This window comes from Carassius carassius, chromosome 18, assembly GCF_963082965.1.
Source record: "Carassius carassius chromosome 18, fCarCar2.1, whole genome shotgun sequence".
NCBI lineage: Eukaryota > Metazoa > Chordata > Actinopteri > Cypriniformes > Cyprinidae > Carassius > Carassius carassius.
Window position 1 is genome coordinate 29999220 of NC_081772.1, and position 21998 is coordinate 30021217.

Below are 21998 nucleotides of genomic sequence, written 5' to 3' on the forward strand. Positions count from 1 at the left end.
CTTGTAAGTTTTATCCAATAATAATGTAAAATATGCATAAAAATTTATGTCCACCAGAGCACTACGGAGGTCCCGCTGAATAAATTGTAAATGGACATTTTTTTTAAAAAAACCTCCCATTTGCCATTTATTCAGCACGCCCTTCCTAATGGTTCCGTTGACGGATCAATTTTAGCGATTTCGTGGTTGAAGTCTCATCTGCTGTACTCTGCAAGCTCCGAGGAACCCATTTTTGTAAGTTTTGTCCCATAATACTGTAGAATTATGCATAGAAAACCACATGTGGTGCATGTCCACCCGCAATTTATTTGAACCCCATTCAAATATATGGCAGGTGGGACTTTTTTAGAAACATCCCAGAGGCCCGAAATTCGGATCGGTGGGTCCAGGGGCCGCCGCGAGTGAGCTGACGAAAGCGCGGGACCCTAAGGCGAGGGAAAAATTCGGAGCCTCCTGCACAAAATCTCTCCCTCAGCCCTCTCTGACTCTTACATGATGAGAGCATTTTGAGAGATTTGAGGGTGCCGGGCGGGCATTTTTTTTCAAGGTCCTACAGCTTCGTGCTTCGGGGACATGGGAGAGGGGCCCCTGAGATGCTCGAATCTCGAATCTGAGGACCCTACGACCTATCGTCTCCGAAGGGTGGATATCCCACCTCCAATGTAAACATGTACCGGTTTGGTGGACAAGCCCTTCCGTTTTTGACCTTTTGACCCCTAAGGAAGGTCGTAGGGCCACCAAACTTCTCTGCCCGGTCAAGGGGGTCCCCATGAGGCAATCATACCAAATTCGGCCCGATCAGACCCCGGCGAGCCGTGTCCACGAAACCGCTAGGCCGAACACATTCAAGTAATTGGCAGGTGGGACTTTTTCAGAAAAGACCCAGGGGCCCAAAATTCGGATCGGTGGGTCAAGGGGCCGCCCCGAGTGAGCTTCCGAAAGCGCGGGGCCCTGGGGCCCTCGCGAGTTGTGTCCACGAATCCGCTAGGCCGAACCCATTCAAGTATGTGGCAGGTGGGACTTTTTTAGAAAAGACCCAGGGGCCCGAAATTCGGATCGGTGGGTCCAGGGGCCGCCCCGATTGAGCTGCCGAAAGAGCGGGGCCCTAAGGCGAGGGGATAATTCGGAGCCTCCTGCACAAAATCTCTCCCTCAGCCCTCTCTGCCTCTTACATGATCAGAGCCTTTTGAGAGATTTCAGGGTGCCGGATGGGAATTATTTTTTCAAGGTCCTACAGCTTCGTGCTTTGGGGACATGGGAGAGGGGCCTCTGAGATGCGAGAATCTCGAATCTCGGGGCCCTACGACCCATCGTCTCCGAAGGGCGGATGTCCCATCTCCAATGTAAACGCGTACCGGTTTGGTGGACAAGCGCTCCCTTTTTTGACCCTTTGATCCCTAAATAAGGTCGTAAGGGTCACCAGACTTCTATGCCCGGTCGAGGTGGCCCCCATGAGACACATATCCAAAATTCGGCCCGATCGGACCCCGGCGAGCCGTGTCCACGAAACCGCTAGGCCGAACACATTCAAGTAAATGGCAGGAGGGATTTTTTAGAAACGTCCTAGGGGCCCGAAATTTGGATCGGTTGCTCGTGAGGGCCCCTGGAACGTGCTGTCAAAAGCGTGAGGGCCTAGCGCGATGCCCTTTTTTTCCATGGGTCCTACGACTACGTGTTTTGGGGCCCTTGTTGAGGGGCCCCTGAGAAGCCAGAATCTCAAATCTGGGCCCCTATCGTCTCCGAACTGTGGACGTCCCACCTCCCATCAAAACGCGTACCGCTTTTGTGGACGTGGGGTCCCTTCTGTGACCGTTTGACCCCTAAAGAAGGTCGTAGGGCCACCAGACTTCTGTGCCCGGTCGAGGGGATGCCCTTGAGACACATATCCAAAATTCGGCCCGATCGGACACTTGGGAGTCGTGTCCACGAATCCGCTAGGCCGAAAGCATGGGAATAAATGGCAGGTGGGATTTTTTTAGAAACGTCCCAGGGGTCCCAAATTTCACAGCGGGGTCCGTGGGGCCCCCCCAGTGACCTCACCGAGACCGCGGACCGATCGGAGCGACTTGCGTCGGCGACCCCGAAATGGCCAGAGGGGGCGCCGGTGAGCGCCCGCGGGGCGGGGACGCCCACCCCCCACCTCTGGGACCCTTTTGGGAACGTTCCGTAAAAATAGTGGAAAAGTGGACAAATAGTGGTTCCGTGGGACCGGGGGTCCGGGTCGGGGGTCCTCGCGGCTGGAGGGTCTGATCCGCGATGATAATGGTTAAATGGACAAATAATGGGTTCGTGGTCACGGGGGTCTGCACAGCGGACCCATATGGCGGGTGGACAAAACGCAGCTCGCTGGGATGCGAAGCCCACCCTAGAACAGCCCCGGCCATTCGTTTAATGGGAGAAAGGCCAAATAATAGGGTCCTGGGAGCGAATACCCCCAATGGCCAGCAGAACGATGGCAAAAGGACCTTTATAGGGAGCGTGGTCACGGGGGTCCGCTAAGCGGGCCCATATGGCGGGTGGACAAAACGCGGCCCGCTGGGATGCGAAGCCCACCCTAGAACTGCCCCGGCCATTCGTTTAATAGGAGAAAGGCCAAATAATAGGGTCCTGGGAGCGAATACCCCCAACGGCCAGCAGAACGATGGCAAAAGGACCTTTATAGGGTTCGTGGGAGGTGGGGGTGGTGGTGGGGGGGCTCTCCCGGTGGTCAACATCACCCCCTAGAGGTGTCAATACTTGGTTTTTACTGCGGATTCCCTACGGAAAAGGGGGGTAAGCCGACTCGTCCCGTTGGCCAGTTTTCTAAAGAAGAAAATGGATCCAAATTGACAGTACAATCCCTTCGAACCATTATGCGGTATATGGCAATTTAAATGAATGGGGGTTTTTTCCACGAACCCATTATGTGTACTACCTAACATTAGGCGTAGCCGTGGCCAAGAGGTTAAGGCGATGGACTTGAAATCCATTGGGGTCTCCCTGCGCAGGTTCGAACTCTGGGTTAATGGTAGAACAGGAAGGGAGAATAAAAGGAATAGGCATAGAGGGAGGAGAGAATAAAATATTTCAATACGCTGATGATACTACGCTATTGCTGCAAGATCTGTTGAGTGTAAGGGAAGCAATGAAAATAGTACAAACATTTTGCAGGGGATCAGGGGCTAAAGTGAATGAGGATAAAACAGTATACATGAGATTCGGGGGAAGTGAGGTTTTAACGGCGCACTTTAATTTTAAGGAAATGAATGAAATAAAGATTTTAGGTGTTTTAATGGGGAGGGATGAAACCAAAGCAGAAGGAATTATGTGGGAGGAGATGTTAGGAGGGATCGAGAGAAGGTTGAATTTTTGGAGATTAATGTCCTTAACTTTGGAGGGGAGGGTTTTAATTTTGAATGTTTTAATGGTTTCTAAGTTATGGCATATTTTATATGTGGCTTCAATGCCGTTGTGGACAGAAAAAAGGCTGAAAAATGTTTTTTAGATTTTTTATGGGAAGGAAAGCCACCGAGAATTGCATATAACACTTTAATAGGAGCAGTGGGGAAGGGGGGGCTAGGGCTAATGGACGTGGAGCAAAGAAAGAACAGTTTAAGGGTGAAAATCATAAGCAAATATCTAGACGAAGAAAATAAAGCAGCATGGAAAAGAACAATGGGGCATTTTTTAAACAAGTGTAGTCATTTTAATCTGGGGGACAACATTTTATGGATGAAAACAACAAATTGGATGACGGAGGGGCTGCCAGAATTTTATAAAGAACTGATGAGAGCATGGGGAAAATGTTTAGATAATGTGCATTTTAAGCCACAAGGTAGAGAGAACATTTTAAATCAGCCTTTATTCTTAAACAACTGCATTTTAAATCAAGGGAAGCAGGTTTTTTTTAAGAAATGGTGGGATGTTGGAATCATGAAAGTCAGAGATGTTTTATATGAATTCAAAGAGGGGTTTTTACCAGTGCAATACATTGTGGATGTGATGGAGGAGGCAAAGGAGGATTATAGCAGACAAGAGATTACAAACAAATATGATTTAATTAAGAATGCTATACCTAAAGAATGGATAAAGAGAATTGAAAATATGGAAGAAGAAAATCAAGGAAAAGATGTGTATGCAAATATGGGGGGAAAATTGTGTGCTTTTAAAGAATGTACTGTGAAAATGTTTTAATGTTTTTTTAGAGATGTGGTTTTCAAGAAACCTGTTTTAAATGAATACTGGCTACGGATGTTCAATGATGTACCGGAAGAGAAAATATGGGGGAATATAAATGGGAAAATTGTACAGACTAAACTGGAGAATATGGAATATTTTATCAGGAACAAAGCAGTGTTTACAGATGTGATTTTAAGCAAAATTGGGATGGAGGAAAGTGCAATATGTAAAGTATGCCAAGATGCAGATGAAGGGTTTTTACACTTGTTTTTATATTGTGATAAGCTGAAAGATTTTAATGAGAGATGTAAAAGAATGATTTTAATTTTGAGAGGAGAGGGAAATGGAAACTTTGAGTGGGAAAAGGTGTTAATGTTGGGCATTAATGAGAAATATAAACATGAGAAGCTGATTAATTTACTTGTGATGCTGATGAAAAGTGCGATATGGGAAAGAAGAGTGGTGGTGAAAAAGGACAATGCTTTAATTGATGTATGGAATGTGTTTAGGAGAAAAGTTGAAAAATATGTTGGATGTCTGTTTTATTATTTTAAATTGGAGGAAACGATTGATGTTTTTTATAATATTTTTACTCAGGAGGTATTAATGATCTTCAAAGAGCTGGGAATTGAATTTTCATTTTTAAAAGATTAAACTATTTAATGACTTCTTTCTTTAAATTGTAAGTAAGATGTCTGTCAATTCAAGATTTTAGGAATTTTTTATGTCAAAGAAAGAATCTTATGTACTTTTGTATGTGAATAATTGATATGTATGTTTGAATTGATTAATTTCTTCAATAAAAAAAAAATAAAATAAAATAAAAAAAGGTTAAGGCGATTGACTTGAAATCCATTGGGGTCTCCCTGCGCAGGTTCGAACTCTGCCGACTACGGGAGGGATTTGCAGTATTGCTTTAGCTTTCTGTGACGGTAATTGTGCCTTCTATGGTCCTTCGCTCTCTGTGCCATAACTGCTTCTAGCTTTCATCCTTGTGACACCTGCATCTCTTCTGGGCAGCTTGTTGTAAAACTGCTGCTTTATAAAAGGTGAGAAGCCAGTGCTCCACAAGAGCCTGGATAGCTCAGTCGGTAGAGAATCAGACTTTTAATTTGAGGGTCCAGGGTTCAAGTCCCTGTTAGGGTGAAGGTCTGTCTGCTTTTGGCGTAGTCACCTTGTTATCACTACGGTCCATCTCTTCTTCTGAATCTGTACTGGAGCGGTGTTCCTTCCTGCTCCAGGGTATCAGTGCACCTCCCTTGTTTGGCACACCTGATTCTGATGGTCAGCTCGTTAGGAAAGCGCGCTCACAGAGTGAGTAGAATAAGACAGACCTCCGAATTGTTCAGTGCTGTCGGTCCCCAGGCCCAGCACTGAAAAACCCCATTATATAGGATGAGACATGGCAGCCTGATTTCTCCTCAGTGGGACTGCTGTTTTACCCGCTTCCAGGGCTAGCTTACAATCTCGGCTTGCTAGGTTGCAAGTAGGTTAGGCAGCAATGTGACACACAACAGGGCAGAAGGTGGTCTGCTTAATTCAAGTCCCTGTTTGGGCGAAGGTCAGTCTACTTTTTGGAGGCCTCAGCTTGCTATCACTACGGGTCCATCTCTTCTGCTGACTCAGTATTAGAGCGATGTTCCTTCCTTCCTTCTCCAGGGGGTCAGTACATCTCCCTTGTTCGGCACACATGATTCTGATGGTCAGCCCTTTAGGAAAGAGTGCTCACGGAGTGAGTAGAATAAGACAGACCTCCCATTTGTGCAGTGCTGTCGGTTCCCAGGGCCAGTACTGAAAAACCCCATTACATAGGATGAGACATGGCAGCCTGATTTCTCCTCAGTGGGACTGCTGTTTTAGCCGCTTCCAGGGGTAGCTTACAATCTCGGCTTGCTAGGTTGCAAGTAGGTCAGGCAGCAGTGTTACACACAACATGGCAGAAGGTGGTCTGCTTAATTCAAGTCCGTGTTTGGGCGTAGGTCAGTCGTCTTTTTGTAGGCCTCAGCTTGCTATCACTACGGTCCATCTCTTCTGCTGACTCTGTACTAGAGCGATGTTCCTTTCTACTCCCGGGGATCAGTGCATCTCCCTTGTTCGGCAAACCTGATTCTGATGGTCAGCCCTTTAGGAAAGAGTGCTCACAGAGTGAGTAGAATAAGACAGACTTCCCAATTGTGCAGTGCTGTCGGTCCCAAGGGCCAGTACTGAAAAACCTCATTACATAGGATGAGACATGGCAGCCTGATTTCTCCTCAGTGGGACTGTGTTTTACCTGCTTGCAGGGCTAGCTTGCAATCTCCGCTTGCTGACTGAGCTGGGTTGGTTGCAAGTAGGTCAGGCAACAGTGTTGGACACAAACTGAGCAGTAATTGGTCTACTCCCGTAGTCGTGGCTGAGTGGTTAAGGTGATAGACTTGAAATCCATTGGGGTCTCCCTGCGCAGGTTCGAATCCTGCTGACTACGCTGTTTGCTGAAGGCCATGAGGCAAAGCATCCATGCATTTTTCACGGTCCTCGCACTTATTTGCAAAATGTCCAGTCCCTCTTCGATGGACAAACACGCCACTGCTGCTTCTTCTATCCGGGCTCCAGGGGTTGTCTTGGGTGAGCCAGTGGCACGCCGTGATCGTATAGTGGTTAGTACTCTGCGTTGTGGCCGCAGCAACCCCGGTTCGAATCCGGGTCATGGCAACCATCTGCTGTTGAGTATACGGGAAGGTTGAACATTTTTTACCACCTCATCGTTCTGCGTGATTTTGTTTCTGAAGCTTGGCCTGTGCAGGGCGCCATCAGACAAGGGGGCTTGCTTTCTAACATTAGGCGTAGTCGTGGCCCAGAGGTTAAGACGATGGACTTGAAATCCATTGGGGTCTCCCTGCGCAGGTTCGAACTCTTCCCATTTCCGGAAGGATTTGCAGTATTGCTTTAGCTTTCTGTGACGGTAATTGTGCCATCTATGGTCCTTCGCTCTCTGTGCCATAACTGCTTCTAGCTTTCATCCTCGTGACACCTGGGTCTCTTCTAGGCAGCTTGTTGTAAAACTGCTGCTTTAAAAAATGTGAGAAGCCAGTGCTCCACAAGAGCCCGGATAGCTCAGTTGGTAGAGCATCAGACTTTTAATCTGAGGGTCCAGGGTTCAAGTCCCTGTTCAGGCGAAGGTCTTGTCTGATTTTGGCGGAGTCACCTTGCTATCACTACGGTCCATCTCTTCTTCTGAATCTGTACTGGAGCGGTGTTCCTTCCTGCTCCAGGGTATCAGTGCACCTCCCTTGTTTGGCACACCTGATTCTGATGGTCAGTTCGTTAGGAAAGCGCGCTCACAGAGTGAGTAGAATAAGACAGACCTCCGAATTGTGCAGTGCTGTGGGTCCCCAGGCCCAGCACTGAAAAACCCCATTACATAGGATGAGACATGGCAGCCTGATTTCTCCTCAGTGGGACTGCTGTTTTACCCACTTCCAGGGCTAGCTTACAATCTCGGCTTGCTAGGTTGCAAGTAGGTCAGGCAGCAATGTGACACACAACAGGGCAGAAGGTGGTCTGCTTAATTCAAGTCCCTGTTTGGGCAAAGGTCAGTCTACTTTTTGGAGGCCTCAGCTTGCTATCACTACGGGTCCATCTCTTCTGCTGACTCTGTATTAGAGCGATGTTCCTTCCTTCTCCAGGGGGTCAGTACATCTCCCTTGATCGGTACACATGATTCTGATGGTCAGCCCTTTAGGAAAGAGTGCTCACAGAGTGAGTAGAATAAGACAGACTTCCCAATTGTGCAGTGCTGTCGGTCCCCGGGGTCAGTACTGAAAAACCCCATTACATAGGATGAGACATGGCAGGCTGATTTCTTCTCAGTGGGACCGCTGTTTTACCCGCTTGCAGGGCTAGCTTGCAATCTCTGCTTGCTGACTGAGCTGGTTTGGTTGCAAGTAGGTCAGGCAGCAGTGTTGAACACAAACTGAGCAGAAATTGGTCTACTGCCGTAGTCGTGGCCGAGTGGTTAAGGCGATGGATTACAAAATCCATTGGGGTCTCCCCGCGCAGATTCGAATCCTGCCGACTACACTGTTTGCTGAAGGCCATGAGGCAAGGCATCCATGCATTTTTCACGGTCCTCGCACTTATTTGCGAAATGTCCAGTCCCTCTTCGATAGACAAACACGCAGCTGCTGCTTCTTCTATCCGGGCTCCAGGGATTGTCTTGGGTGAGCCAGTGGCATGCCGTGATCGTATAGTGGTTAGTACTCTGCGTTGTGGCTGCAGCAACCCCTTTCGAATCCGGGTCGCGGCAACCCTTTGCCGTTGAGTATACGGGAAGGTTGTAAATTTTTTACCACCTCATCTTTTTGCGTGATTTTGTTTCTGAAGCTTGGCCTGTGCAGGGCGCCATCAGACAAGGGGGCTTGCTTTCTAACATTAGGCGTAGTCGTGGCCGAGAGGTTAAGGCGATGGACTTGAAATCCATTGGGGTCTCCCTGCGCAGGTTCGAACTCTTCCCATTTCCGGAAGGATTTGCAGTATTGCTTTAGCTTTCTGTGACTGTAATTGTGCCATCTATGGTCGTTCGCTCTCTGTGCCATAACTATTTCTAGCTTTCATCCTTGTGACACCTGCGTCTCTTCTGGGCAGCTTGTTGTAAAACTGCTGCTTTATAAAAGGTGAGAAGCCAGTGCTCCACAAGAGCCTGGATAGCTCAGTCGGTAGAGCATCAGACTTTTATTTTGAGGGTCCAGGGTTCAAGTCCCTGTTAGGGTGAAGGTCTGTCTGTTTTGGCGGAGTCACCTTGCTATCACTACGGTCCATCTCTTCTTCTGAATCTGTACTGGAGCGGTGTTCCTTCCTGCTCCAGGGTATCAGTGCACCTCCCTTGTTTGGCACACCTGAATCTGATGGTCAGCTCGTTAGGAAAGCGCGCTCACAGAGTGAGTAGAATAAGACAGACTTCCGAATTGTGCAGTGCTGTCGGTCCCCAGGCCCAGAACTGAAAAACCCCATTACATAGGATGAGACATGGCAGCCTGATTTCTCCTCAGTGGGACTGCTGTTTTACCCGCTTCCAGGGCTAGCTTACAATCTCGGCTTGCTAGGTTGCAAGTAGGTCAGGCAGCAATGTGACACACAACAGGGCAGAAGGTGGTCTGCTTAATTCAAGTCCCTGTTTGGGCGAAGGTCAGTCTACTTTTTGGAGGCCTCAGCTTGCTATCACTACGGGTCCATCTGTTCTGCTGACTCTGTATTAGAGCGATTTTCCTTCCTTCTCCCGGGGATCAGTGCATCTCCCTTGATCGGCACACATGATTCTGATGGTCAGCCCTTTAGGAAAGAGTGCTCACAGAGTGAGTAGAATAAGACAGACTTCCCAATTGTGCAGTGCTGTCGGTCCCCGGGGTCAGTACTGAAAAACCCCATTACATAGGATGAGACATGGCAGGCTGATTTCTCCTCAGTGGGACCGCTGTTTTACCCGCTTACAGGGCTAGCTTGCAATCTCTGCTTGCTGACTGAGCTGGTTTGGTTGCAAGTAGGTCAGGCAGCAGTGTTGGACACAAACTGAGCAGAAATTGGTCTACTGCCGTAGTCGTGGCCGAGTGGTTAAGGCGATGGATTAGAAATCCATTGGGGTCTCCCCGCTCAGATTTGAATCCTGCCGACTTCACTGTTTGCTGAAGGCCATGAGGCAAGGCATCCATGCATTTTTCACGGTCCTCGCACTTATTTGCGAAATGTCCAGTCCCTCTTCGATGGACAAACACGCCGCTGCTGCTTCTTCTATCCGGGCTCCAGGGATTGTCTTGGGTGAGCCAGTGGCACGCCGTGATCGTATAGTGGTTAGTACTCTGCGTTGTGGCTGCAGCAACCCCTTTCGAATCCGGGTCGCGGCAACCCTTTTGCCGTTGAGTATATGGGAAGGTTGTACATTTTTTACCACCTCATCTTTTTGCGTGATTTTGTTTCTGAAGCTTGGCCTGTGCAGGGCGCCATCAGACAAGGGGGCTTGCTTTCTAACATTAGGCGTAGTCGTGGCCGAGAGGTTAAGGCGATGGACTTGAAATCCATTGGGGTCTCCCTGCGCAGGTTCGAACTCTTCCCATTTCCGGAAGGATTTGCAGTATTGCTTTAGCTTTCTGTGACTGTAATTGTGCCATCTATGGTCCTTCGCTCTCTGTGCCATAACTATTTCTAGCTTTCATCCTTGTGACACCTGCATCTCTTCTGGGCAGCTTGTTGTAAAACTGCTGCTTTATAAAAGGTGAGAAGCTAGTGCTCCACAAGAGCCTGGATAGCTCAGTCGGTAGAGCATCAGACTTTTAATTTGAGGGTCCAGGGTTCAAGTCCCTGTTAGGGTGAAGGTCTGTCTGCTTTTGGCGGAGTCACCTTGCTATCACTACGGTCCATCTCTTCTTCTGAATCTGTACTGGAGCGGTGTTCCTTCCTGCTCCAGGGTATCAGTGCACCTCCCTTGTTTGGCACACCTGAATCTGATGGTCAGCTCGTTAGGAAAGCGCGCTCACAGAGTGAGTAGAATAAGACAGACCTCCGAATTGTGCAGTGCTGTCGGTCCCCAGGCCCAGCACTGAAAAACCCCATTACATAGGATGAGACATGGCAGCCTGATTTCTCCTCAGTGGGACTGCTGTTTTACCCACTTCCAGGGCTAGCTTACAATCTCGGCTTGCTAGGTTGCAAGTAGGTCAGGCAGCAATGTGACACACAACAGGGCAGAAGGTGGTCTGCTTAATTCAAGTCCCTGTTTGGGCGAAGGTCAGTCTACTTTTTGGAGGCCTCAGCTTGCTATCACTACGGGTCCATCTGTTCTGCTGACTCTGTATTAGAGCGATTTTCCTTCCTTCTCCCGGGGATCAGTGCATCTCCCTTGATTGGCACACATGTTTCTGATGGTCAGCCCTTTAGGAAAGAGTGCTCACGGAGTGAGTAGAATAAGACAGACCTCCCATTTGTGCAGTGCTGTCGGTCCCCAAGGCCAGTACTGAAAAACCCCATTACATAGGATGAGACATGGCAGCCTGATTTCTCCTCAGTGGGACAGCTGTTTTAGCCGCTTCCAGGGCTAGCTTACAATCTCGGCTTGCTAGGTTGCAAGTAGGTCAGGCATCACTGTTACACACAACATGGCAGAAGGTGGTCTGCTTAATTCAAGTCCCTGTTTGGGCGTAGGTCAGTCTTCTTTTTGTAGGCCTCAGCTTGCTATCACTACGGTCCATCTCTTCTGCTGACTCTGTACTAGAGCGATGTTCCTTCCTTCTCCCGGGGATCAGTGCATCTCCCTTGTTCGGCACACATGTTTCTGATGGTCAGCCCTTTAGGAAAGAGTGCTCACGGAGTGAGTAGAATAAGACAGACCTCCCATTTGTGCAGTGCTGTCGGTCCCCAGGGCTAGTACTGAAAAACCCCATTACATAGGATGAGACATGGCAGCCTGATTTCTCCTCAGTGGGACTGCTGTTTAACCCACTTGCAGGGCTAGCTTGCAATCTCCGCTTGCTGACTGAGCTGGGTTGGTTGCAAGTAGGTCAGGCAGCAGTGTTGGAAACAAAATGAGCAGAAATTGGTCTACTCCCGTAGTCGTGGCCGAGTGGTTAAGGCGATGGACTAGAAATCCATTGGGGTCTCCCCGCGAAGGTTCGAACTCTGCCAACTACGGGAGGGATTTGCAGTATTGCTTTAGCTTTCTGTGACTGTAATTGTGCCTTCTATGGTCCTTCGCTCTCTGTGCCATAACTGCTTCTAGCTTTCATCCTCGTGACACCTGCGTCTCTTCTGGGCAGCTTGTTGTAAAACTGCTGCTTTATAAAAGGTGAGAAGCCAATGATTCACAAGAGCCCGGATAGCTCAGTCGGTAGAGCATCAGACTTTTAATCTGAGGGTCCAGGGTTCAAGTTCGGGTGAAGGTCAGTCTGCTTTTGGCGGAGTCACCTTGCTATCACTATGGGGCCATCTCTTCTGCTGACTCTGTATTAGAGTGATGTTCCTTCCTTCTCCCGGGGATCAGTGCATCTCCCTTGTTCGGCACACATGATTCTGATGGTCAGCTCGTTAGGACAGCGCGCTCACAGAGTGAGTAGAATAAGACAGACCTCCGAATTGTGCCGTGCTGTCGGTCCCCAGGCCCAGCACTGAAAAACCCCATTACATGGTGTAACCCAGCTGAAATGTCAAAACACATTTAAATAAATAGTTCATGCTGATTAAAAAAACATGTTAAAAGAATATAAAGTTAAGAGGTGGTTAAAAATCTGATGTTTTCATTGTGTTTAAAAAGTGGGAGGATTCATGTTAAATTGTGTTTGTAAAAGAGAACGTTAGTTTATTTCATAATGTAAAAGCCAAAAAAAGAAAAAAATGATTTTCTTTTAGAGGAAGAATAATTCTGTTAAACCCAGGTTGTTTTGTCATGTGACCTTACGTCTGTGAGGGGAGGGGGACGAACACAGATAGAGATAAGGATGGAAGGAGAGACGCATGTGAGAAAAAAAGTGGATTAAACAGTTCGTTTGTGCATTGAACAGCTTGTTATGCTGAACTTCTGATAGCTTGTACTTTTGATGGTCAGCCTGATAATCTTGTAAGTGACAAGTGATAGTTGTGAGCGACAGTTAATTTCAGCACAAAGTTTATTACTGTTGATTACATGCAGACTTCCGTGCTGGCTAAGCACGGGCTAAAGGCTAAGAGAAACGTGATCGGACTGTGTGGATGCAGCTGTTAGCTAACGCAGCTAGCCATGTAGCTGTTCATCAGTTCCCGACCAGGAAACGAGAGGACGTGAACCAGATAGCGCTCTGAGCTATCAGGGATGCTCAGAGTTCCTCTGGCAACGTTGGATAATCATCAGAGATCGTGTGGATATCGGTGTGGACACCTGTGTGAACTTCCATTCTCATCTGGACTGAGGTGAACTGACTGGACCATTGTGCTTGGAAAAGGTATCTGTTTCTTTTTGTTTTAACTCAATGAACCTGTAATTTTTGGGTTCCAACGATCCCGAGCCACGACTCAGGCCTGCAACGTTTGTTTTTCTAATAAGGGGTGCCGGCTTTTATTATTTTTATAAAAGTGAAACATTGTGTGAAATATTTTATTCCTTAAGAAAACACTGTTTTTTTAATTGTATACTGTATACTGGTCATTGTATACTGGTGTTTGCATTTTAGCCTAAGGGCACAGACATTTCATTTAGTTTATACTGTCTTTATTTACAATTATTTTATTTAATTAAAGTGAAAACTTGTTATTTTTACACCAAGGTTTCTGTTGTGAGTTTGAGTAGAATGTGCCATTTATTCAGTTATTTACCATAGTTTAGGTATTTGTCTTAGTCCAAGTTTAAGTTTAAGGCATTTTAGTGACCCATATATTTAATCCAGAATATCACACACATACGAGAGTATATATGAAACAAACCTAGGGCCCATCCTCTTATGAGCAGGATAGGAATGGTTACATAAAATGGAGGCACCGCTGGGATTGGGGTGATTTGTGATTAGTATTGGGGTTTTAACAGTCAGTGCAGATAATTAAAAAAAAAAAAATCTGTTAAACCACAGAGCAAAATGGCAGACAGAGCACAGCTCATTTCTGAGCTGAAGAGGTGGTGCAGAGGAGAAGGGCTGGATGAGGCTCATGGACTGATGGTGATAGTCCCACCTGATGTTGAAATAGCCCATATTGAAGAAGTTGTTCAAACCATTAAGTGCTTGGGACGTGTGCGTGTCAGAGGCAGGATGTTTGATACTACTTTGAGCAGCCTGATGGTTCTCTGTGAAACTAAGGAGAACCTCACCACTGTAAGCATTCCCCCTGAAGTGATGTATCCTGAGAGTGGAGAAACTTGGCCCCTGGTCACCATAGCTAGCAACCCAGCCCCTGAAGAGTTTGGTACCAAACTGAAAGTGCTGTTAGAGACTGAGGGAAAGACTATGGATGATCTTAAGGCCCTGCTCTCTAGCCCTCAACCACCCACTAACTCTACTGAATCCATCTTAAAGGCGGTGGGAGATCTGTTGGAGAAAACCAGTAAACCTCCTGCTGAAGGTGGGTACCGTCGTCTACGCATTTTCTCAGGACTTCTGTCAGTTCCACCTGGGGAGGAGCAGTTTGATCACTGGCTTGAGCAGGCATGGCTCATGGTGGAGGAGAGCGAATGCATGGAGAGAGAAAAAAGGCGCAGGCTGATGGAATGTTTAAGAGGACCAGCACTAGAAGTAGTTAAGGCTGTAAGAGACTCTCATCCTGATTCAAGTCCAGCTGAATATCTGGAGGCCTTGGAGAGTGCCTTTGGAACTGCTGAGTCTGGAGATGATCTGTATTTTGCTTTTCGACAGATGTACCAGCAACCAGGGGAGAAGTTGTCTGATTTCCTTAGACGCCTGGAGCGGTCTCTGTCTAAAGTTGTTCAGAGAAAAGGCATTTTGCCCAGCAACAAGGACAAAGCCCGTTTGTCTCAACTACTGAAAGGCGCTGTCGCCTCTAAACTTTATGCTAATTCAGTTAAGATTAAGGGAGAGGAAGGATAACCCACCAACTTTTCTACAACTGCTGTGTGAAATTCGTCATGAAGAGGAGTATGAAACATCCAGGATGAAACTCAACAATTCAGTGAATCCAGTGCGCTCAAAGCACATAGCTGATGCTAAACAGGCAGAGATCCAAAGTTTAAAAGCTGAGGTAAAAGAGCTCAAGTCAATGGTGGCTGCTCTGGCCCCCAAACCTACTGAAGCTAGAGCAGAACTCTCCAATCCCTCGCCTGTGACCCCTTCACTCTCAGGTGAACCAAGCCAAGACTCCGGGTTAGTGGCTCTAAAGAAGCAATTCAAGAGACTGCAGCAAAAGCTGCATAGGAAAGAGAACACATATGAGCCCTCTGTCAGAAACCCTTCCGTCTCAGCGGTGGAAGCTGGTTACCGAATCCCCACCAGACCCTCGAGACCCTCCGATGAGCAGTTTTGCTACCGGTGTGGGGAGAATGGTCACTTTGTTGCAAAGTGCCACAACCCAGAAAAACAAAACAAAGTCATAAGGAAGCTGATACGAGCCCTAAAAATTGTGAAAGAAAACCAGCCTGTTACCGACCCCACACTTTCTGAAGTAGACTGTGATGTAAAAAGAAGTGTTGTAAACACGCCAGTCACAACGGTAATTCCAGAAGGTTTGATCGGGCCCCCCAGTTTGGTAAAGTTGAAAGTAAAAGGACATCCCTGTAATGCTCTCATGGATAGTGGCTCACAGGTCACTATTATTTTTGAGTCATGGTACAAAAAGCACCTCGCAGATGTCCCCGTGCATCCTGTTTCTGGTCTGGCCATCTGGGGTTTGAGTGAATCCAACAGCAGCTATCCTTACCGTGGCTACAGTTTGGTAGATCTGGAATACCCTTCAGATGTTACTGGAATCAGTGAGGTTGTAACAGTTCTTGCTCTCATTTGCCCCAGTCCTAGGTCTGAAGAGCAGACACCAGTCATAATAGGGACAAATACCTGTCATGTGAGAAATCTGGTCAAGCGCTGCAGTGAAAAGGGTCTTGACATCACCAAAACTCTTGGCATAAAAGTTCATTGCAAAAACATGCCTAAACCCCCAACTTTAGTTTCACCTACCGTCGATGATGATGATGTTGGTTGGGTTACATGGCAAGGTCCAGGTTCCCTTACACTTCCCCCTGGGCAAGACTTACAGGTCAGCTGTAAAGTTGAGTTTATGCAAAAAGTTGATAAAGAGATCCTGATGGTAGACACATCCCCTTCAGCACCACTTCCAGCTAGTGTGCTATTGCAGCCCATGGTTGTGCCTGGCAATGCAGTAAATGTTAACAACTTCCAGATGCTAGTCCAAAATCAGTCCCTTAGGGAGACGGTTATACCAGAGGGCACTGTCATAGGGCACATGTATCTTACTGAGAGTGTCACTACTGTCTCTTTCCAAAAGACAACCGCAACAGACTTTGACAAAACCCTGATCAACTTTGGAGACTCCCCTGTAACAGAGGAATGGAAAGAGCGACTCCGGCAGAAGCTTTCCCAACGATCACATGTGTTCTCCATGGAGGAATGGGAGGATGGAGAAGCTTAAGGGGTAGAGCACACCATCCGTCTGTCTGATTCCCGACCATTCCGGCAACGGTCCAGACGTTTGACTCCTGCTGACATTGATGACGTAAGGAAACATCTTCAAGAGCTCACGCATGCAGGCATCATCAAAGAGTCTCGCAGCCCTTACGCATCACCAATAGTCATCGTCAGAAAGAAAAATGGTTCCATACGTATGTGTATTGACTACAGGTTACTAAATAGTCGTACAATACCGGATCAGTACACCACCCCTTGCATCGATGATGCATTAGACTCTTTGTCTGGCAGCAAATGGTTCTCTGTGTTGGACTTGAGAAGTGGATATTACCAGATTCCTATGGCCGAAGAAGACAAGGAAAAAACGGCGTTCATTTGCCCGCTGGGGTTCTTCCAGTTCGAGAGAATGCCCCAGGGAATAACAGGAGCCCCAGCTACTTTCCAAAGGCTAATGGAAAAGACTGTGTGTGACATGAACCTTCTACAGGTTCTTGTTTACTTGGATGACATTATCGTCTTTGGGAAGTCATTAGAAGAACATGAGGAGAGGCTACTTAAGGTGCTCGACAGACTCGGAGAGGCTGGGCTGAAGCTTTCTCTGGATAAGTGTCAATTTTGCCAGCCAAAAGTAAAGTACCTCGGGCACATTGTGTCATCTGAAGGCATCTCACCAGATCCTGCAAAGATCGAAGCAGTTACCAACTGGCCCAAGCCGACTGACCTGAAGACCCTGAGATCTTTTTTGGGGTTTTGCGGGTATTATAGGCGATTCATAGCCAACTATGCTTCCATAGTTAGACCCTTAACAGAGCTAACCAAAGGCTATGCTCCGACACAAAAGAGTAAAAAGCAAAACAAAGATCCCTCCAAGAGCTATCTGAAAGAGTCTGAGCCATTTGGTCAAAGGTGGGATCAGTCCGGTTTACGGTACGGACCGACAATAATCCCTTGACATATGTGCTCTCAACTGCTAAGCTGAATGCAGTGGGACACAGATGGCTTGCTGCTTTATTGACTTATGACTTTGATGTGCAGTACAGACCAGGCAAGCACAAACATAGATGCCGATCTTCTTTCCCGACATTTTTTTCCGGATGATGATTCCCACCTAGATTGGGAAACCATATCACAGGATGGGGTGAAGTCGATCTGTCAAAGAGTCAGCTTACCTACTTCCTCAGATGGTTCAGTCCGCTATGTGGATCAGCTCGGAGCTCCCCCAGAATGCATTCCAAACATCTATTCATTCCCCATGCACATGGAGCTTGAGGCTTTGAAACACATAACCAAAGATGAGCTAGTACATGCACAAAAAGAAGATCCAGTCATTGGATCTGCACTACAGGCTGTCCAGCATCATAAATGGCCAGAACATGTTGAGAATGATCCAGAGTTTTCCCAACTGAAAGGAGAGAAAGACAAACTAACTCTAAATGCTGGTCTTCTCTATCGCCAGTCTAAATTGCCTTCAGAGGAGAACGTCAATCAGCTCATTTTGCCGACCAAGTATCGAGACACTGTTCTAAGGGCCCTACATGATGATTTGGGACATCTCGGAATCGAAAGAATAACTGACCTGCTGAGACAGAGATTCTTCTGACCAAAGATAGCCAAAGATGTTGAGCAGTATATTAAAAACTGTGGAGAATGTATTACACGCAAGTCCCCTAATCAAAGAACAGCTCCCTTACACCAGATTACCAGCAGGGGACCAATGGATCTTGTGTGTATAGATTTCCTCTCCATGGAAGTAGACTCAAAAGGAATGAGCAGTGTATTGGTCGTAACTGATCACTTTACACGCTATGCACAAGCTTTCCCCACTAAGAACCAGAAAGCTCAAACAGTGGCCACGATCTTAGTTGACAAGTTCTTTGTGCATTATGGGCTACCAACTAGGATCCATTCTGATCAGGGGCGGGATTTTGAGAGTAGATTGATCCAAGATCTATTAAAGATGATGGGGATTCGTAAGTCGCGTACTACTCCCTACCACCCGCAGGGGGATCCGCAGCCTGAAAGGTTCAACAGGACCTTGCTTTCTATGTTAGGAACGCTAACACCTGACAAGAAGCGTCAGTGGAGCCAACATGTACCACACTTGGTCCACGCCTACAACAACACTAAATGTGATTCAACAGGATATTCACCTTATTACTTAATGTTTGGCCGGGAAGCCAAGCTTCGGATGGACTTGTGCTTTGGAACGGGTGTGGATGGGAAAGTAGACAGTCATTCCCGCTATATGGCAAAGTTAAAAGAGGACTTGAAAAAAGCTTATCGGCTGGCATCAGAAATGGCTTATAGATCTCATCAAAGGAACAAGAAGTCCTACGACAAAAGAGTTAGTTTCCAGTCCTTAGACGTCGGTGACAGAGTGTTACTCAGGAACCTGGGGCTGAAAGGCAAACATAAGCTGCAAACAAGGTGGAATCCTATGCCTTACCTGGTTGTTGGAAAAATGCCAAATCTTCCTGTATATAAGCTCAGGCCTGAGAATGGGAAGGGAAGTGTTAAAACGCTTCACAGAGACCACATTCTGCCAATAGGACAGCTAGTGAGACTTCCAAAAGCAGAGGTGGATCATGACTCATGTGTCAGGGCAAGAACAAGAACTGAGACTTCCAGAAAACAGACATTGACCTTACCTGACACTGTCCTCCCCGAGCCACTTAGCACTGATTCTTCTTCCGACTCGGAGTACTACAGACCTACTAGGATTTGCTATAAGCTCAGAGAGACTCCCAGGACCAGACCGACTACACACCTTTCAGAGGACATGCAGGAGGATGTAGATCCCCCTCTGTCAGAAGAGAGCTCTGAAGAGGATGATAAGGTGGAGGAGGGACCCAGTCCGGATGCTGCTCCTGAAACTGATGATGAGCTGGAGGAGACTGGACAGGAGAGCTCTGAAGAGCCAGAAGTTGAACCAAATGAAAGTCAAGATGACAGTGCTCTTAAGTCTACAGACGTAGATGTTAGCGTAGATGCTAGTCAAACACCAGAGCCATTGATTAATAAAGCTGAAACACGCTCGAAAAGACCCATCAAACCAGTAGTAAGACTAACCTATGATGAGCCTGGTAAAGCTAGAGATCAGCCAATCACTATCATACACAGAGGTGTGGTTTTTAAGATTGGAAAGAATTAAACTTAGATAAGCTGTTGTTATATTTACCTTTCTCCTAAAGTAGAGTTTGAGTTGTTGTTGTCTGTTGAGGACACCAGACTATTAGAAGGGGGAGGGTGTAACCCAGCTGAAATGTTAAAACACATTTAAATAAATAGTTCATGTTGATTAAAAAAAACATGTTAAAAGAATATAAAGTTAAGAGGTGGTTAAAAATCTGATGTTTTCATTGTGTTTAAAAAGTGGGCGAATTCATGTTAAATTGTGTTTGTAAAAGAGAACGTTAGTTTATTTCATAATGTAAAAGCCAAAAAAAGAAAACATTATTTTATTTTAGAGGAAGAATAATTCTGTTAAAACCAGGTTGTTTTGTCATGTGACCTTACGTCTGTGAGGGGAGGGGGACGAACACAGAAAGAGATAAGGATGGAAGGAGAGACGCATGTGAGAAAAAAGTGGATTAAACAGTTCGTTTGTGCATTGAACAGCTTGTTATGCTGAACTTCTGATAGCTTGTACTTTTGATGGTCAGCCTGATAATCTTGTAAGTGACAAGTGATAGTTGTGAGCGACAGTTAATTTCAGCACGAAGTTTATTACTGTTGATTACATGCAGGCTGCCGTGCTGGCTAAGCACGGGCAAAAGGCTAAGAGAAACGTGATCGGACTGTGTGGATGCAGCTGTTAGCTAACGCAGCTAGCCATGTAGCTGTTCGTCAGTTCCCGACCAGGAAACGAGAGGACGTGAACCAGATAGCGCTCTGAGCTACCAGGGATGCTCAGAATTCCTCTGGCAACGTTGGATAATCATCAGAGATCGTGTGGATATCGGTGTGGACACCTGTGTGCGCTTCCATTCTCATCTGGACTGAGGTGAACTGACTGGAACATTGTGCTTGGAAAAGGTATCTGTTTTTTTTTGTTATAACTCAATGAACCTGTAATTTTTGGGTTCCAACGATCCCGAGCCACGAATCAGGCCTGCAACGTTTGTTTTTCTAATAAGGGGTGCCGGCTTTTATTATTTTTATAAAAGTGAAACATTGTGTGAAATATTTTATTCCTGAAGAAAACACTGTTTTTTGAACTGTCATTGTATACTGGTGTTTGCATTTTAGCCTAAGGGCACAGACATTTCATTTAGTTTATACTGTCTTTATTTACAATTATTTTATTTAATTAAAGTGAGAACTTGTTATTTTTACACCAAGGTTTCTGTTGTGAGTTTGAGTAGAATGTGACATTTATTCAGTTATTTACCATAGTTTAGGTATTTGTCTTAGTCCAAGTTTAAGTTTAAGGCATTTTAGTGACCCATATATTTAATCCAGAATATCACACACATACGAGAGTATATATGAAACGAACCTAGGGCCCATCCTCTTATGAGCAGGATAGGAAGGGTTGCAATAGGATGAGACATGGCAGCCTGATTTCTCCTCAGTGGGACTGCTGTTTTACCCGCTTCCAGGGCTAGCTTACAATCTCGGCTTGCTAGGTTGCAAGTAGGTCAGGCAGCAATGTGACACACAACAGGGCAGAAGGTGGTCTGCTTAATTCAAGTCCCTGTTTGGGCGACGGTCAGTCTACTTTTTGGAGGCCTCAGCTTGCTATCACTACGGGTCCATCTCTTCTGCTGACTCTGTATTAGAGCGATGTTCCTTCCTTCTCCAGGGGGTCAGTGCATCTCCCTTGTTCGGCACACATGATTCTGATGGTCAGCCCTTTAGGAAAGAGTGCTCACGGAGTGAGTAGAATAAGACAGACCTCCCATTTGTGCAGTGCTGTCGGTCCCCAGGGCCAGTACTGAAAAACCCCATTACATAGGATGAGACATGGCAGCCTGATTTCTCCTCAGTGGGACTGCTGTTTTAGCCGCTTCCAGGGCTAGATTAGAATCTCGGCTTGCTAGGTTGCAAGTAGGTCAGGCAGCAGTGTTACACACAACATGGCAGAAGGTGGTCTGCTTAATTCAAGTCCCTGTTTGGCCGAAGGTCAGTCTTCTTTTTGTAGGCCTCAGCTTGCTATCACTACGGTCCATCTCTTCTGCTGACTCTGTACTAGAGCGATGTTCCTTCCTGCTCCCGGGGATCAGTGCATCTCCCTTGTTAGGCACACCTGATTCTGATGGTCAGCCGTTTAAAAAGAGTGCTCACAGAGTGAGAAGAATAAGACAGACTTCCCAATTGTGCAGTGCTGTCGGTCCCCAGGGCCAGTACTGAAAAACCCCATTACATAGGATGAGACATGGCAGCCTGATTTCTCCTCAGTGGGACAGCTTTTTTACCCGCTTGCAGGGCTAGCTTGCAATCTCCGCTTGCTGACTGAGCTGGGTTGGTTGCAAGCAGGTCAGGCAGCAGTGTTGGGCACAAACTGAGCAGAAATTGGTCTACTCCCGTAGTTGTGGCCGAGTGGTTAAGGCGATGGACTAGAAATCCATTGGGGTCTCGCCGCGCAGGTTCGAATTCTGCAGACTACGCTGTTTGCTAAAGGCCATGAGGCAAAGCGTCCATGCATTTTTCACGGTCCTCGCACTTATTTGCGAAATGTCCAGTCCCTCTTCGATGGACAAACACGCCGCTGCTGCTTTTTGTATCCGGGCTCCAGGGGTTGTCTTGGGTGAGCCAGTGGCA

General features: G+C 46.8%; 1 protein-coding gene and 3 non-coding genes across 4 annotated transcripts; all 4 read left to right on the plus strand.

Annotated features, from left to right (window-relative positions):
* The first annotated feature begins 6777 nt into the window (after positions 1–6777).
* Positions 6778–6849, plus strand: trnah-gug (transfer RNA histidin (anticodon GUG)). The gene has a single exon. It is a non-coding gene; the product is annotated as a tRNA-His (tRNA).
* Positions 6850–7240: 391 nt separating this feature from the next.
* On the plus strand, positions 7241–7313 carry trnak-uuu (transfer RNA lysine (anticodon UUU)). The gene has a single exon. It is a non-coding gene; the product is annotated as a tRNA-Lys (tRNA).
* An 821-nt stretch (positions 7314–8134) lies between these two features.
* Positions 8135–8217, plus strand: trnac-aca (transfer RNA cysteine (anticodon ACA)). Its single transcript has one exon. It is a non-coding gene; the product is annotated as a tRNA-Cys (tRNA).
* Positions 8218–13724: 5507 nt separating this feature from the next.
* Positions 13725–14687, plus strand: LOC132092001 (paraneoplastic antigen Ma1 homolog). The gene has a single exon (XM_059498047.1). The coding sequence runs from the start codon at positions 13725–13727 to the stop codon at positions 14685–14687; it is 963 nt and encodes a 320-aa protein (XP_059354030.1).
* The last annotated feature ends 7311 nt before the right edge of the window (positions 14688–21998 follow it).